At 35.3% G+C, this 17,143-nt stretch overlaps 1 protein-coding gene across 1 annotated transcript in view; it reads right to left on the reverse strand.

Annotated features, from left to right (window-relative positions):
• The window catches only part of LOC111509803 (neuroligin-4, Y-linked), a 783,062-nt gene that overhangs the window by 87,869 nt on the left and 678,050 nt on the right, over window positions 1-17,143 (reverse strand). Inside the window, exon 7 of the mRNA XM_074184600.1 lies at window positions 9,943-10,094. Coding sequence (XP_074040701.1) covers window positions 9,943-10,094 — 152 coding nt within the window. The remainder of the gene's footprint in view (window positions 1-9,942; window positions 10,095-17,143) is intronic.

A 17,143-nucleotide genomic window follows, 5' to 3' on the forward strand; every position in this document is an offset into this window, starting at 1 on the left:
CTTCATGACTATTTTGCATTATTTGGAGTACGGATAAAGTTTTGTAAAAAATAACATTCCGAAACTGATGAAGTTTCTTCACAACTTTTTCTTATATTTTTTTCTGTTCTGAACAAGCTCATCCGTTTGTTTATTCTCAGAAAAAACTGTTCAGGCCTGATGAATATTTTGTCTTCCCAACTCTAGTTGATTTTTTCTTACTCATATTATAAATTAATTTCGTGAATTTTGAATCGTTTTTTTAGAAATAAGGTCGAATTTATTGATAATATTTTTTCAACAACTCTGAGTTTTTGAAAAGAATAATACTTTTTTGATTAGACGACTTATTATTTTGTGGAAATTCATGTTCACTGAGGATATACTATAAAAAACAATTTTTTCTATTTTCCACGATAGTTTAATATTTGCTGACATATCGGTCATTACACTATTTTTAAACTGGTGTAATGAACGAAACTAGTCAACATATATAAAACTATCATGGAAAATAGAAAACAAATTGTTTTTATAGTGTATTTTCAGAAAATAATAATAGTTTTACGTGTCTGAGTATCTTTAAGGCTTAGTTCAAATCAATGATTTCTTTGAAATATTCAACAATCAACGAAAATATCGCACTAAATAACTTATTCCATAAAAATCATTTCAGCAGTTATCTTGATTTTCTGTTGCTGTCTTATCTTAATTGAGACAACTCGGTTCTTTACATCCACACTTGAATAAGTGTAGTCAAATTTCTGTCTGCATTGATCTTAAATTTTCTTTAGTTACCCATCATTCTTGGCAGTGCTTATTTTCTTATCAAGAGACCCTGTTATAGTTTGCAAAAATTTCATGACGATACCTTTTAATCATATTTTATAATATGTTTGTGTTTTAATACATTATTTTGGCATTAACAAAATTGAGTTTGTATGTGTATATGTGTGTGTGTATGTATATAGGTATATATATATGATTATTTTTATTTATAGTAAAATAAAGAAAAAGTTAGTTGTGTCATCCAAATATATGATTATATATTCGTGTAGGTATGTTATTTTTGTTTATATTACACATAACCTATGTTTTTCAGAAAATGTGACATTCAAAATTTTCATTTTTTATTCTTCATCCGTATAGTAGGACTCTAGATATTTTTATCATAGTACTAGCTTATACTCTAATTTCATGTACTTGACTATGTTTTTTAATTCCCAAAAAATGCAATGTTCACCAAAACTTTGTCAATAAGAGTTTCTTTTTGGACAATAAAGCATATTCATTATTATTAATCCCTCTTCATAATGACTCAACGTTGCTTTCAATACTTTCTCAAAAATCATTGTAGAAAAGTTTTTTCGTTGGTTATCAGAGCTTTTGGAAAATGGGGTCCGTATAGTCAATATCGAACCCTTGAAATTATTAACCACAATAGATCAAATAATGTACTTGAGTTTCTACAATGAGAATGATATATGTAATGGAATTAGCATTTACTCGATGAAAGTCCTATATTCCATACGAAACCGCAACAAATAGTTTCTGAAACGAAAGTTTCTTGAGGTTGAGTGGAAGAACAACTCAGTAGCACTTGTGCTAACTAAGTTGAACTTCGCCTTTTGTTATATCAGCAACTAGCTCTCTAATTTATTTAAATATTTGTATGTAACTACAGCTGGGTAACAATAAAGACGATTATTATTATTATTTCACGTATAGTCAGTGGGCATACTTGAAGACTGGCTATAAATCAAATCATCTAAAAGAACAATTAGTTCAGGCCAGTCTCAACACCCTACACAGTAGGTTAATGGACTGACACCTATCAGAAAACAACTACTCCCCTGGCTAATACCACGAAGGGCGTTGGATTATATCCGACAGGTGTCAGTGCAGGATTCTTCACTGAAGTTATTCCTGCATATGCTGTTGGCGATACAACTGCCGCAATAGATTTTCAATTATTGGAACACACTTGCAGACCGGTTTCGGGTTGTTTGGCCACTCGTCAGTGCAAGGTAGTGTATATCATCAACATAAAGTCGATGATTCACAGGCAGATGGAGCGACGACAAACCTGTTGTTTGTTGTAGTCTTCAGCTTAGTTCGAGGAATGATACTCTGACCGAATTCGATTTTCAATTATCGGAAATCATCGACTTTATGTTGATGATATACACTACCTTGCACTGACGAGTGGCCAAACAGCCGGTCTGCAAGTGCCGGTCTCTGGGGAACCGGTCTGCAAGTGTGTTCCAATAATTGAAAATCTATTGCGGCAGTTGTATCGCCAACAGCATATGCAGGAATAACTTCAGTGAAGAATCCTGCACTGACACCTGTCGGATATAATCCAACGCCCTTCGTGGTATTAGCCAGGGGAGTAGTTGTTTTCTGATAGGTGTCAGTCCATTAACCTACTGTGTAGGGTGTTGAGACTGGCCTGAACGAATTGTTCTTTTAGATGATTTGATTTATAGCCAGTCTTCAAGTATGCCCACTGACTATACGTGAAAGATTTCTTTCCTTTTACGAGGAATTGGGCAAATTTGGATATGCAGTTGGTTACCTTGTTCACAGGCAGATGGAGCGACGACAAACCTGTTGTTTGTTGTAGTCTTCAGCTTAGTTCGAGGAATGATACTCTGACGGAATTCGATTTTCAATTATCGGAAATCATCGACTTTATGTTGATGATATACACTACCTTGCACTGACGAGTGGCCAAACAGCCCGAAACCGGTCTGCAAGTGTGTTCCAATAATTGAAAATCTATTGCGGCAGTTGTATCGCCAACAGCATATGCAGGAATAACTTCAGTGAAGAATCCTGCACTGACACCTGTCGGATATAATCCAACGCCCTTCGTGGTATTAGCTAGGGGAGTAGTTGTTTTCTGATAGGTGTCAGTCCATTAACCTACTGTGTAGGGTGTTGAGACTGGCCTGAATGAATTGTTCTTTTAGATGATTTGATTATTATTATTGTTATTAAAATAATACAAAAAATGATATTGTTCTCGTACAGTGAAGCACGTGTTCTACTTTTTTCAATACAGTGTTGTTATAAGCGTTGAAAAATCATGTTCAGTTGATTTAACATTTTCAAAATGATTAGGTTAGGTTACGTCAGAAGTGAGTGGACCTATTCAATCTCCACCGTAACCCGCAAGGATGTATTGTGGCAAAGACCTATTCAAACTAGACCAAAAAACACAGCTTCTGGATAAAGCCAATGAATTTATATGATGGGTGATCTTTGAAGTTAGATGGTGCAAGTGTGGTTCCAACAAACTTTGAAAACCTGAATCGGTCCGCAGCGGGACAAGCAAGTGTATACTCTGCTGTTTCATCATTTTCCAGAGGCGACACACACTGTCTTTCGACAGTCCGAGTTCGACGGAATTCGATTTTCAATTATCGGAAATCATCGACTTTATGTTGATGATATACACTACCTTGCACTGACGAGTGGCCAAACAGCCCGAAACCGGTCTGCAAGTGTGTTCCAATAATTGAAAATCTATTGCGGCAGTTGTATCGCCAACAGCATATGCAGGAATAACTTCAGTGAAGAATCCTGCACTGACACCTGTCGGATATAATCCAACGCCCTTCGTGGTATTAGCCAGGGGAGTAGTTGTTTTCTGATAGGTGTCAGTCCATTAACCTACTGTGTAGGGTGTTGAGACTGGCCTGAACGAATTGTTCTTTTAGATGATTTGATTATTATTATTGTTATTAAAATAATACAAAAAATGATATTGTTCTCGTACAGTGAAGCACGTGTTCTACTTTTTTCAATACAGTGTTGTTATATGCGTTGAAAAATCATGTTCAGTTGATTTAACATTTTCAAAATGATTAGGTTAGGTTACGTCAGAAGTGAGTGGACCTATTCAATCTCCACCGTAACCCGCAAGGATGTATTGTGGCAAAGACCTATTCAAACTAGACCAAAAAACACAGCTTTTGGATAAAGCCAATGAATTTATATGATGGGTGATCTTTGAAGTTAGATGGTGCAAGTGTGGTTCCAACAAACTTTGAAAACCTGAATCGGTCCGCAGCGGGACAAGCAAGTGTATACTCTGCTGTTTCATCATTTTCCAGAGGCGACACACACTGTCTTTCGACAGTCCGAGTCTCTGCATATGATGATTCAGAAGGCAGTGACGTGTAAGGAGGCCTGCTAGACATCGTGGTTCATCCCTAATATAGTCCAACTTTGGTTTCGAACTTCCTGGAAGGTTTTGCCAGAATTCCAAAAAGGTACAGCAACCGTATATCATGATAGAATTCAGAACAAATGTTACGATATCCCAATTTGGAATGATGTTAGATTTCCGATCCACATAATGATAAATATCAGTCACATTGGGAATCGTCCAGCTGTGTGAATCAGAATTTCCATTATTTATTCAGGATCAGAAATCACGATATGAATACACAAACTGTAAACCTCGATATCTCAAAATGCCGGCGCCGATTGTCAACTGCGTCAAATTCGACGAAGTTGCTCTTTCTTCAGCATCCACTAATATTCTGCTTCAACGCGATATCGAATCATCCTCATTCAACGCCTGGATTGCAATTTGCTTAGAAACGTAAATTAAATTCATAAGTGAATAGATTTGAATGGAGAAATCGACTCGATCTGAAGCATAGGATGAAACTAGATTTAGAATTCGATCATATTTGGTAACTTATTTAAAGATTCAGTTATATTTTTTGACGTTTTTGAGATATTGTGAACAAAATATCATTTTTTATAAAGTCGACCGGTATTTGATGAAACTACGTAGCTCATTCAAATAACACTTTATTGCGGGAAAGACTTGAAAGCGTATGAAAATGTTTGGCTATTGTACTACCTGGGCTGAAAATTTTCGGGCCTAACACATAGATGGCAATAGTTTCATTGCATTCACCGCTTTTACAGTTACTACTGAACTTCAAAAAAAAGCTGTTGAAATTTCATCATATTCTACTCATAACTTTGTGAGATATTGTGCTAATAGTGACACTACTCCTATTATTTTTGAAACAATGTATCAAAAACAATTTCGTGTTTTGATTTTACACTGCTTCCTGATGGGAAAAAACATGTTAGGAAGAAGCAGTAAGAAGCAATTAAACGTTGGTTCGCTGACTTCAAAAGTTGTCGTAGGGACACCGATGATGCAGAAGGTATTGGACGTCTCAATCCACAAAATCGTTTTCAATCATCGAGAAGTGAAGTTGCACGAGTTGGTTGATGATGTAAAGACATCAATAAAACGTTGTTAACTCAATTTTCATGAGCATTTGACTATAAGGCAGCTCTCTTCAAAGTGGGTGTTGCGCGAGTTTCCTGTTCACAAATACAAGAAAGTCTTGATGATTCAGAGTAGTGTTTCGCCATCTTATACCATAACAAACTGAAATTATTGCATTCTTAAAAAGGAAATTGTATTTTTACCGATGTTTCGAATTTATTTGAATTCTTCTTCATGGCTCGAAATATAGTTTTTTCGTGATGATGATAATACTATTTTGAAAACCATCAGACATATTAGATACTTATTTGAAAAATAAAAAACATTGCAAAGACAAATTTCCAAAACAATACCTACACAAAACGACATGGAAAAAACGAAATTTTTGCGTCGATATGTGACAATGGATGAAACATAAATCCATCGCTTCACTCCGGATTGAAAACGATCGTCATGTGAGAGGGGAGCAACTGGTTAACCTTGTACAAAGCTTCCAAAAGTACAACAATCGGCTGGAAAAGTTATGGCATTTGTATTTTGGGATGTGCGTGGTTTAATATTTTTTATCGACTATCTTGAGGAAGGATATACCATCTATCTATACTAATATTATAAATGTGGAAGTTTATGAAGATGGAAAAATGTATGTATGTATATGAGTTTGTGAATCTTTCACGTCTAAAAGACTGATCGGATTGGGATGAAACTTTACATATATCCAGCTTATACATCAGAATAACATAAAGGCTACAACTTACAAAGGATTTGTGTGATTTTGGTAATAATGTAACGATCAGTAATAAATAACGAGTTGGTATGATAGGTAGGTAGGTAGGTCTGAAGTGAGTGGGTGCATTCGACCCTCCACCGCAACCCATAAGGGTTTATTGTGGCTCACACCTATTCACACTCGGCTAAATAAACCCAGCTTCTTAACGAAGCCGATTAGTTTGTATTATGAGTGGTCTTTCAGGTTAGATGGTGAGAGTACGTATCTGCCATACTCAAAGAACCTGATTCGGTCCCCAGCGGGGCAGGCACAGAGTATATGCTCTGCAGTTTCATCATTTTCCAGACAGAGGCGACAGACACTGTATTCCGATAGTTCAAGTCTCTGCATGTGATGATTCAAATGACAGTGACCTCTAAAAAGGCCTGTTAGACATGGTAGTTCATCCCTACTATGGTCCAACAACTGTTTGGAATCAAGTTTCGAAGGGTGAATGAACGCCTTGAAGTGAGCCAATCCTGGAAGATTCGGCCAGAAGTCTATAACTCCTCTTGCCTTCCAGGTGTTAAGTGTTTGTTTGGCAAAGTCCAAAGCGCTGCCACTGACAGGTTCTGATCTGATGAAACCGCTTGCAGCACCCTCCTTTGCAAGAGAGTCAACAGCTTAATTGCCTTCCAGGCCAGTATGGCCAGGAATCCAGACCAGAGATAATCTGTTTAGTCTTCTTATCGAGGAGGGTCTTTTTTGGCAGTTTGCTACCAATTTAGACGTTGCTCGGTGGGAGTCAATAGCTTCCAACGCCGCTTGACTGTCCAAGAATATTTCTATTGACTTGTGAGTGAGGTTGAATTTATCCAATCTCTCCGCACACAATTCAATCGCGTGAATTTACGGTTGAAATACAGTCGCATAAGTTCCTAGGCAGGTAGATAACTCTGTCCTGGGTCTGTGACTGAAAACACCTGCACCGGAACCGGAAGGTATTTTTGATCCATCTGTGAACCAACAGCTATCTGCTCTTAATATTTCCTTTTTCCTTTCATCAAGGACAATGCCAAGATATTTCACCTCCGTTCCAAATGGAATGACCACACCATTGAGAGAAAGTGGCGTTAGATCGTCCAATTTCCTTCTCTTGTTGAAGGGGATCAACACAGTTTTGCTGGGGTTGACAGACATCTGCTTCCTCAGGCACCAACTGTGAACAACGTCCAACGCGCTTTGGAGGATATTACAAGCTACCATTCTCGACTTGGACCTTGCCAGGATGACAAGGTCATCTGCATAAGCTTGCAGATCAACTTTTCTTCTGTCGAGGGCATCAAGCAGACTATCCACCAGAAGCGACCACAGAAGGGGAGATAGTACCCCACCTTGAGGGCAGCCCCTGGTGACCCTGAACCTGATAGCTTAGCCTTGAAGAGTCGTAGTTGCAGTTCTATTTAATAGCATGGCATAGATCCAGGCAGTTATGGTCGATTCTATACCCTTCCTAGCCAGAGACAATCCTATAGAATTAGGTAGTGCATTGTCAAATGCTCCTTCAATATCAAGAAATACAGCGACCGCAATCTCCTTGTTGTCAAGGGATTGGAAGATTTTCTCAACGAGGTGGTTTAATGCCGAATCTGTCGATATGCTGATTTGATAAGCATATGTACTGGTGGTTATTCAGTGGAGATGCATATATTGCTACCCTCCTGATATGCCCATCCAGTATCATCTCAAGTCCTTTCAGCAGGAAGGATGTAAGGCTGATTGGTCGTACCGATTTGGGGTGTGGGTCTCTCCGGCCCACTTCTGGTATATATACCACCCTTGCTGCCAACCAACTGGGTGGTATATAGTTCCACGCCAGATGGTATGGTATCCGTTTACTCAGAACACGAGTCAATATGTATGCGGTGGTCCTTCTCCTGTTGTGTTCTGTGTTTGCAAATCTCTTGTCATCGTTCCATGTCATCTCGATTTTCATCTCTTCATATATCCTTGACAGTAGATTCTTCCCATTCAATTCATTTTAGATATATTCTATTATGAGTTGTTTCCATGTACCGTTTAATTATTTTGATGTTAATGAGTGAGTATGAAGGCTCCAAACCTCCCATAGCTCAATCTTTGCTAGATATGATGTGACAAACTTCCGTTGTTTTCGATACCTTTGGAAAATATTTTTCATTTTTATTAACATGTCATTGTAACCATTTGATCATTGGTAACATGTGACAATCTTCTGTTCTTCATTATTGAATGAAATAATTTCTTCTCCATGTAAGTATTTTATACTTTATTGTATCAACAATTGTTATTTGTGATTCACTGTTTGGAAACTTTGGTGTAGTAATGAATATTACTAGAATTTTTTCCCAACACCAAACAGACGTCGTTGATGGTTGTTTTAGTTTTGCAAAATTTCTTTACAGATAACAATTCGATTCTCGAAGATTTTTATCAATCAGTGCAGTTGGCATTTTTCTTCAGTTACTGTATTTTTTGAAAAAAAAATTATAAATCACTAGCTGTTGCCCCCGGCTTCGCCCGCATGAAATTTGGTTTGTCACATAAGTCTCGTGACAGACCATTTTGAACGCATACTAACAATATTTTTTCATTAATACAAAACTTCAAGTTTCCAATTTGAAAAAATGATGAAATTCAGTACAATTTTTGAACCGCCATTTTCCTCCTTGTAATGGGTCAAAATTCCTGATTATGTTTCTTGCTGCTCATTTATGCTATACAAAGAACCTACCTGCGTATTTCAAGATGCTAGGTTCAGTTGTTTCAGCTGTACGATAATAAAAGAGAGCCAGTCAATCAATATGTACCCACTTATACGATACCAACTTACATTTGAATCCGTTGAACTGTTTAGGCATGCAAAATTAAAAACGTAAATATATACATTACATTCATTCATTTTCACAAACTTTACGCATTTATGATGTTAATAGAAGTTGGATTAATAGGATAACGAATGTATTTCATTGTAATCCTTTCAGTTTTTTTTGCTGATGCTATTCAATATTGTATAAATGGGTACTGTGAGTACCTATTGATTGAATAACACTCTTATATTAACGTACAGCCGAAGCTGTCAAAACTAGAATCTTGAAATATGCAGGTAGGTTTTTTGTATAGCGTATATAAGCATCAAGAAAAAGAATCAGAAATTTTCTCCCCTAAAAGAGGAAAAAAGGGGTTCAAAGTTTTCTTCAGTTTTGAAGTTGGAAACCTGAAGTTTTGGGTTGATAAATAATATCATTATTATTATTATCATTATTATTATGATTGATAAATAATATCATCATTTTGAAATGGTCTATCGAGAAACTCAATGTTACAAATCAACAACTAATCAACAGTTAATATTATATAGCGTTATTGAAGCGTTTGAAGGCCGAAATTGCAGAGAAATGACCGCATATGGCAAAGAAAAAAAATGTTTTTCGTCCAGACAAGGCAACGTGTCACAAGTCAATCATCCAGCAAATTCGCCAGATTTGGCTTCCATAACTACTGGCTGTTCGCAGACCTAAGAAAAAATCTCATCCGTAAGGAATTTCGCTCGAATAGAGGGGTTTCTACTGAAACTGTGGCCGAATTTGAGGCAAAAATGAATCGTTCAACAAAAGTGGTACTGAATTGTTAGAGAATGATTATGTGGTTCCTGATATGGATGACGTTGATGAATAAAGCCAATTTTGAAAAAAAATCGTTTTCAGCCCATGAGTTAGAGACAAATATGTGTTGCGGTTTTGTAAACTATTTACTGGAAATCTCACAAAGTGTTACTGGAACGACAAAATATCAGACTTCACTAATTTAAATCTCCTAACCTGAACAAGTCCTAATGTTATTGGTCATCTGTAGTTCAAATATATGAGTCGAATATTGTCGTTTATTTTCTTGGTTGAACTAATAAAATTGAAGGAAAAGATCTTACAATAAAGCACAAAGAGATACTCACCCAGTTCTGGCGAAGTTGGCAATATATATTATGAAGGATTCAGCCAAAGCCAGCTCAGATCTAGTATAGTTTTTGGGAAAGTGGTTGAATCCATCTACGAGGGGAGCGCCAAAAATGTAGGGTAACTCCTCCCCGTGAACCGTTCCCATTCGCTGAAATCAAATGATTCATCAGAAATGATTGAAATAACTTGATTGAATGATTGAATGAAACTTGAACTCCATTTAGGAAAGTGGTTTCCAGTGGTTTGCATAATGTATTCCTCAATAAAACATTAAAGTACCGGTGAAATATGACAAAACGTTTTTGAATACCTTTTACTGGTTACATTCAGCATCATTTCTTACAATAAACGATTGATTCAACTTCCTAATTCCACAGATTCCCACTGAAAAATTTTTCATAACTTCGATAGTACAGAACAGAATATAATCGGCAACACATAATTTGCATTTGAATAAATAGCGGAAGGATCATTACTGGCTCTATTGGGAATTTCTGCAAAAATGTCACTAGACGTAGTTGACGTGCTTTTCAGTTGGGCTACATACAGTAGTCCAAATATAACAAAAAACAGTAATGAGAAAGTGATATTTTGAATACATATCATTCATTCAGTAGAAGTTATAATTTTTCACATGAAGGAAACATTCCGCTTCATGATTTTCATTATTTTATATAAGAGACACGTTTTCCAGATGAGTTAACATTCAAAAAGGAGAGATTATACATACGGAAATGAATTTTCATTGTGTATACAGTGTCGCCATTAAAGTGCGCACCATATCGTAAACTTTTTTTTCGAAAAGTTTCAATGAAGTTTAACTTCGGCACTTGTTTGTGCTTTAAATTCAACTTGAAATGATGCGGCAAACTGCGATCCACTGACGTTCAGTGTTTGTCAAATTCAATTTTTTTTTATTGAAATAGTGCATTTCGAATTTAACAAAAAGTTACTTGAAAAAGTTGTGTCTACGGCAATTTTATATCCATATGTTAAATTATATGCAACTAGGATAAAGTTAACGTTTTGCTTATTTTTGACAGATATCCCCTTTATTTTAATAACAAGTTCGGTTAATTGTCATCAATTCATGTATACATAACAAACTCATCATGGAGTTTAACTTTTCTGATGAATTTTTATTTATACGGAAATTTTAGGAGAGAAATTGAAAATGTGCTATAAAAATTTTAACATGAATGGTGCAAAGTTTCAATCACTTGGCTATTTTCTTAAACAAACGTCAGTACCTTCAATTTTGAAAAAGCAGACACAACTCAAAAACTGCAATAAGTATTAATAAAATTACTAGAGTTGAAATAACATTAAAATTTCAATATTCAGTATTTACAGATTATTTATAAACACTTAGTAGGGCGGTAAGGATGCTTAATCAGGTTGAATAATATTTTTAAGTAGGTCTTGACAAATAAAATGCATGCTATGGTAGTGTCAAGTTGTTGATTTACTTGCCAAATGTTTGACAGTTATTGTTGCAATAATGTTGTCTCTTCAGGAAAGAATAGAAATAGTTTTATTATGTAGTGAGAAAACACTATACCGGCAAGTAGCTAACATTCTCAATGAACGACATCCATGTCGAAATTCAGAGAAACAGGATCCGTAGCAAATCAATTTAAGAAAAAGCACACTCCAAGTAAATATGATGAGGAGGCCCAACTTAACATTTGTTTAAAAGTTATTGAACACGGGCAAACGAGCATAACTGATATTATAAAAAATACCGATTACAAGAGAGAAAGCGAATTAACACATTGAAAGAACGAGATTTTGATGTCCGTTTTGGGTTTTCATTCTGGTTTCAAGAAGAGAGAGAAGAAAATGTAAAGTTTCTGTATAAAATTTTATGGACAGATGAGGCAACGTTCTCTTCAAATGTAACGGTAAGTTCTCAAAATTGCTGATGGTGGGCCCAAGAAAATCCAAATTTCACAGTTGAATGTGGTGATCAGTATCCCTTTAAAACTAATGTATGATGTGGGATACTTAATGACCAAATAATTGGGCCATTTGTCTTTAGGGAAAATTTATCATCCGTCAGTTATCTCAACCTTTTAAATAATGAGGTCAGTGAAGTTTTAGATAATATGCCTTTAAATATTAAATACGACATATGGTATCAGCTTGATAGCGCACCAATACATCACACGGTTGCTGTAAAACAGTCCCTCCAACAAATGTTCAGAGGCAAAGTTATTGGACGTAACTGAGAACATTATTGGCCACCTAGATCACCCGACTTGAATGATGTTGCAAAAATGTAATTATCTGAATACAATAGGAAAAATTCAGAAAGCAGCTAGTATAGCTGCTTTCTGAATTTGTTATAATCATTATTATTCAACTAGAAATTTTAAAAGAAGGCACGCATTTTCCGTATGAATATCAAACATATTGAAAGAAAAGTGTGAAAAATTCTGTTCACGCTTCAAAAGTTGTCAAAAATTGTTATTTATAATATTAGTGTTGCAAGTAAGAGGCCGTATCAGCTGACGGGAATTCACCTCGTTACCAACAAACAGTATTGTTTACAGCTCACGCGTTTTATTTGAAGTCACAAATGAAGTTCTTGCTGATATTTATTATATATTAAACATTTGTAACAAAATTTAATTGAATCAATATATATTTTTCATAATAAACTTCCTTGAAAATTGAATAATTATGTTTTGATTATTGCTTTTTCCTCGAAAAAAATCTTGTTGAATAGTTCAAACACTGGTGTTGAAAATACATATTTTCAACCCGCTACTTTGTAAACATCATTCTTTAATACTCTTGACAACTATTAAAAAAGTCATTTTCAATGACAGTTGTACAAGAATAAAATTTCAAAAAAAATACTTGATATCGCAGCTGTTTCTGAGAACTTCTGGAAATTGTCGGTTTTATGTATTTTCTCTCTCAAATAAACCCTCTATAAAACCTGTATTCCACCACAGAAATGTTTTATCTATTCCTTCGTTCGAGTTGCCAACACCGGCTCCAACTGTTACTTTCTATTGCTATAGTGTGGCAGTAATTTCACTTGAAATTTTCGAACGACTTCTTCAGAAGAAAAAAAAAATAGGTTTGTTTGAAGGTGATTGACAATGTCAATAGCTTCAATTTGCCTCTTTTTTCGAGAAGAAAATGGAAACATTCAGTATTTTCGTAGGAAAATTAAAAATAGATATTTTACCGATCCCTGTGGTGCTCTTTTTATATTCACTTTTGACTAATTTAGATGATATTTTCATTGATATTTTACAAATGAGAATACGAAAAAAGTCGAAAACTTCAACCTTGAGCAATCATCTGGCACGTACAGTAAATTCACCTCAATTCTGTGGACGGAGCATTCCTAAAACAACGAATGAACCGTTTCTCTCCTCATGAAAATTACAAAGTAGACGGAATATGTTTACAAGGGCCTCAAAAACCCATTGAAATGAAAATATAAACCAACAACGTCCATTAAGGGATTCCCTGAAGTATAATTTCTTGTGCATTAAATATATGTACATCTCTGTAGAGACGCATTAATGAATAGTGTAATTCTACTTGAATGTGGTTGTACAGAGTGGGTCAAATTGAACACTTTCAGAAGGAAACTCCTGTTTTCAAACTAGATAGATGGAAATTGATGACTGTGTCTGAAGGTCAAATTTGACAAACTCAATAATGAAAACCGCATATCGATATCTATCATCGATTCTGAGTTACAGCAATCTGTCAAGATTAGGTTGTGTCATGCAGAAATTAAAATGCACAATTTTATCAAGTAGGATTTGGAGCAATAAAACAGAACGCAAATCTTTACTGGTAGCTGTCAAATTTTGATGTGGGCAGTAAAATCAGTGTGAAAGCAGCCACGAGTTCTAGCCATGAATTTGTCGATGCGAAGCGGGAGATCCGCTAATCAGCGGCTCCCAAAATACGGAACAAATCAATGGCCAGCCATGAATTTACTGAACAACCTGAAATGTATGCGATTGAAAACAAGTATAACAATAAATCCTCCATATCAAAAATTGTCGAGAATATCAAGTCATTAGAAATTGTTGGAATATATACATATGAGTTTAAAGAAAATCCATGATTCATCAAATCCATAACTTATTAAAATATTTTGTGGATGGAAATTTTTTTGAAATGCATTCAATTCAGCATACAGAATAAGACCCTTATGAAAAAATATTTTGTCGGGCAGAAAATCAATCCCCAGCCCGAATTATATAATTTTCAAAGAAATATCTATAACTCTTTCAAATATTATTTGGATTGCGTTTTTTTCTGTGAATGTATTGATTTCAGCGTACTTGAGAAGACCCATATGCCAAAATATTTTGTCGGGCAGAAAATCAACCCCCACCCCGAATTGAATAATTTTCAAAGAAAAATCCATAACTCTTTAAAATATTGTTTGAATTGGAATTTTTTTCTTTGAATGTATTCATTTTAGCGTACTTAAAGAGACCCCTAGGTCAAAATATTTTGTCGGGCAGAAAATCAACCCCCACCCCGAATTGAATGATTTTCAAAGAAAAATCCATAACTCTTTAAAATATTCTTTGAATTGGAATTTTTTTCTTTAAATGTATTCATTTTAGCGTACTTAAAAAGACCCCTATGTCAAAATATTTTGTCGGGCAGAAAATCAACCCCCACCCCGAATAAAATAATTTTCAAAGAAAAATCCATAACTCCTTCAAATAATGTTTGAATTGGGATTTTTTTCTTTGAATGTATTCATTTTAGCGTACCTAAAAAGACCCCTATGTCAAAATATTTTGTCGGGCAGAAAATCAACCCCCACCCCGAATAATATAATTTTCAAAGAAAAATCCATAACTCTTTCAAATATTGTTTGAATTGGGATTTTTTTCTTTGAATGTATTCATTTTAGCGTACTTAAAAAGAACCCTATGTTAAAATATTTTGTCGGGCAGAAAATCAACCCCCACCCCGAATAAAATAATTTTCAAAGAAAAATCCATAACTCCTTCAAATATTGTTTGAATTGGGATTTTTTTCTTTGAATGTATTCATTTTAGCGTACTTAAAAAGAACCCTATGTTAAAATATTTTGTCGGGCAGAAAATCAACCCCCACCCCGAATAAAATAATTTTCAAAGAAAAACCCATAACTCTTTCAAATATTGTTTGAATTGGGATTTTTTCTTGAATGTATTCATTTTAGCGTACTTAAAAAGAACCCTATGTTAAAATATTTTGTCGGGCAGAAAATTAAGCCCCACCTCGAATTAAATAATTTTCAAAGAAAAATCCATACCTCTTTCGATTATTTTTCGGAAGGGAATTTTTTCCTTGAAATGTATTCATTTCAGCGTCCAATAACCATCTCGTATTTGATGAACATTGAATTACGCTGTTCATGAAACAGGTGTTACCAATATTTTTTAAACCATTTAACCCAAAGGTTTTGACTGAATAATTTATCACGGAACAATCCGAAATATCTTTGAAACCCGTTTGAGAATTTTGCTGAAAGTATTTTTTTAATTTGCTTTTATTTTAATTTCATAAAATGGTTTCTTATTTCCTCTCTTTTCTTTACGAAACTGGTTTTCAGGAAACAAGTCAATTTCATCAAGTTTTTTGGAATCAGGGAGAGTACCGAAAAACGAAGCTGCATTTCCTCTTTGGAATGCTATACTAATTTTCTGAATGAGAAAAGATGTGGCTCTCGATTCGTGGGTTTCATCGGTTACCTTTTTTTCAATTTCATTGATGAAAGCTTTTGCGCGAAAGATATAATTATTTCCCAAATTCTGATATTTCCGTAGTTTGGAACTTTCTCCTAATGAAGCAGCAGCACCGGCTTTCGCAGAAGTAGCAGGAAGATGGCAAGTTGCTAACGTATCTACACAAGTAAAGTCCCAAACAACAGATTTACCATTTTTTCATGGAACAATTGTCATACCATCCGGCCGTTTTCCGTCGTCTCGACTTGTGCCTATGGGTTCTAAAATCGCAGGAATTTTTCCTGAAGTTAAAGCCCTCTTGATTAGATCATTAATTACATAATGGCGAGATAAACGACCAGCACTAAAACGGCAGCTCAACCCATGAGTACCTGATTCATCCACAAATGCACCACATTTACAAAAGTGTTGAACACACAGTGGTGTATCAAGTTGAAATCCGATGGCAAGTCTGAAAGAGTCGTCATCCAATAGAGTCCCAAGTGATGCTACAGGATCAGCATTTAACCAAGCACCAGATTCTTTCACAGTTACTTCGAGAAGACGAGCCTTATTTTTTGAAGTGTCAAAAGCTGTCTTCAATAAAATACTAGTTGCTTGATCTATTAATGGTTTATCCCATGCCCTCTGGTTTTTCATGTCTTCAATTTTCATTGTTTGGCCAGTTCTAGATTCCCAAAGTGGCTAATGAATTCTTCAATAAATGGAATGCGACATGTGTTGGTAAAATAGATAAACGTCTTGACATGACACGAAGTGATTGTAATTTTTCTTCCAAACAAAATTTCAAGGCATAATCAGATAATGGGGCACCAAGAAGAAACCAATTTGGTTTTTCAATCATTCGTATACCAGGAGCTATTAGGTTGAATTGATCGATGATGTTAGGGACCTGTTTATCCAGAAAAATAAATTGACATTTCTCGAAATTTGGTTCAAGTCCCAGGTCTTTCGAATGACTTATTGTGTAACGAACATTTTCTAATACCACATTTGCTTTGTCACCAATTGAACCATCATCCAGATACCAGCCGTTGAATTCAGTGGATATTTTATTTATAATATGGTGAATAGAAAGACAGAGCAATAGTGGTCCAAGTGGATCTCCCTGCTGTACTCCTTGTTCGGACATTATAATTTCGTTACTAAATATTAAGAATGAGGGTTCACTGTAACATTGTTCAATAAAAGGATATATGTCTGGTCTGACAGTAGTATTGAATGCATTCTTAAAATCAAGTTTCAGAAAAAACTTTTTCAACTGGGTTAGGGTTTTGATTAATATAACATCGGGCAGCATGGGCTACTGCCTCGCAACCACCATTTGTTCCGAATCCAAATTGTTGGGGACGAAATAGATTTCCAAGAAGACTTTCTCGTAAATTGAAACAAGCAAGTTTCGCTACTAAACGTCGATAAAAATTTCCAACATCTATAGGACGTAGACCGCCAATCTTTTTCTTTAACG

Source organism: Leptinotarsa decemlineata, unplaced genomic scaffold (assembly GCF_025532065.1).
Source record: "Leptinotarsa decemlineata unplaced genomic scaffold, Ldec_3_MD MMD2_tig00026354_RagTag_RagTag, whole genome shotgun sequence".
NCBI lineage: Eukaryota > Metazoa > Arthropoda > Insecta > Coleoptera > Chrysomelidae > Leptinotarsa > Leptinotarsa decemlineata.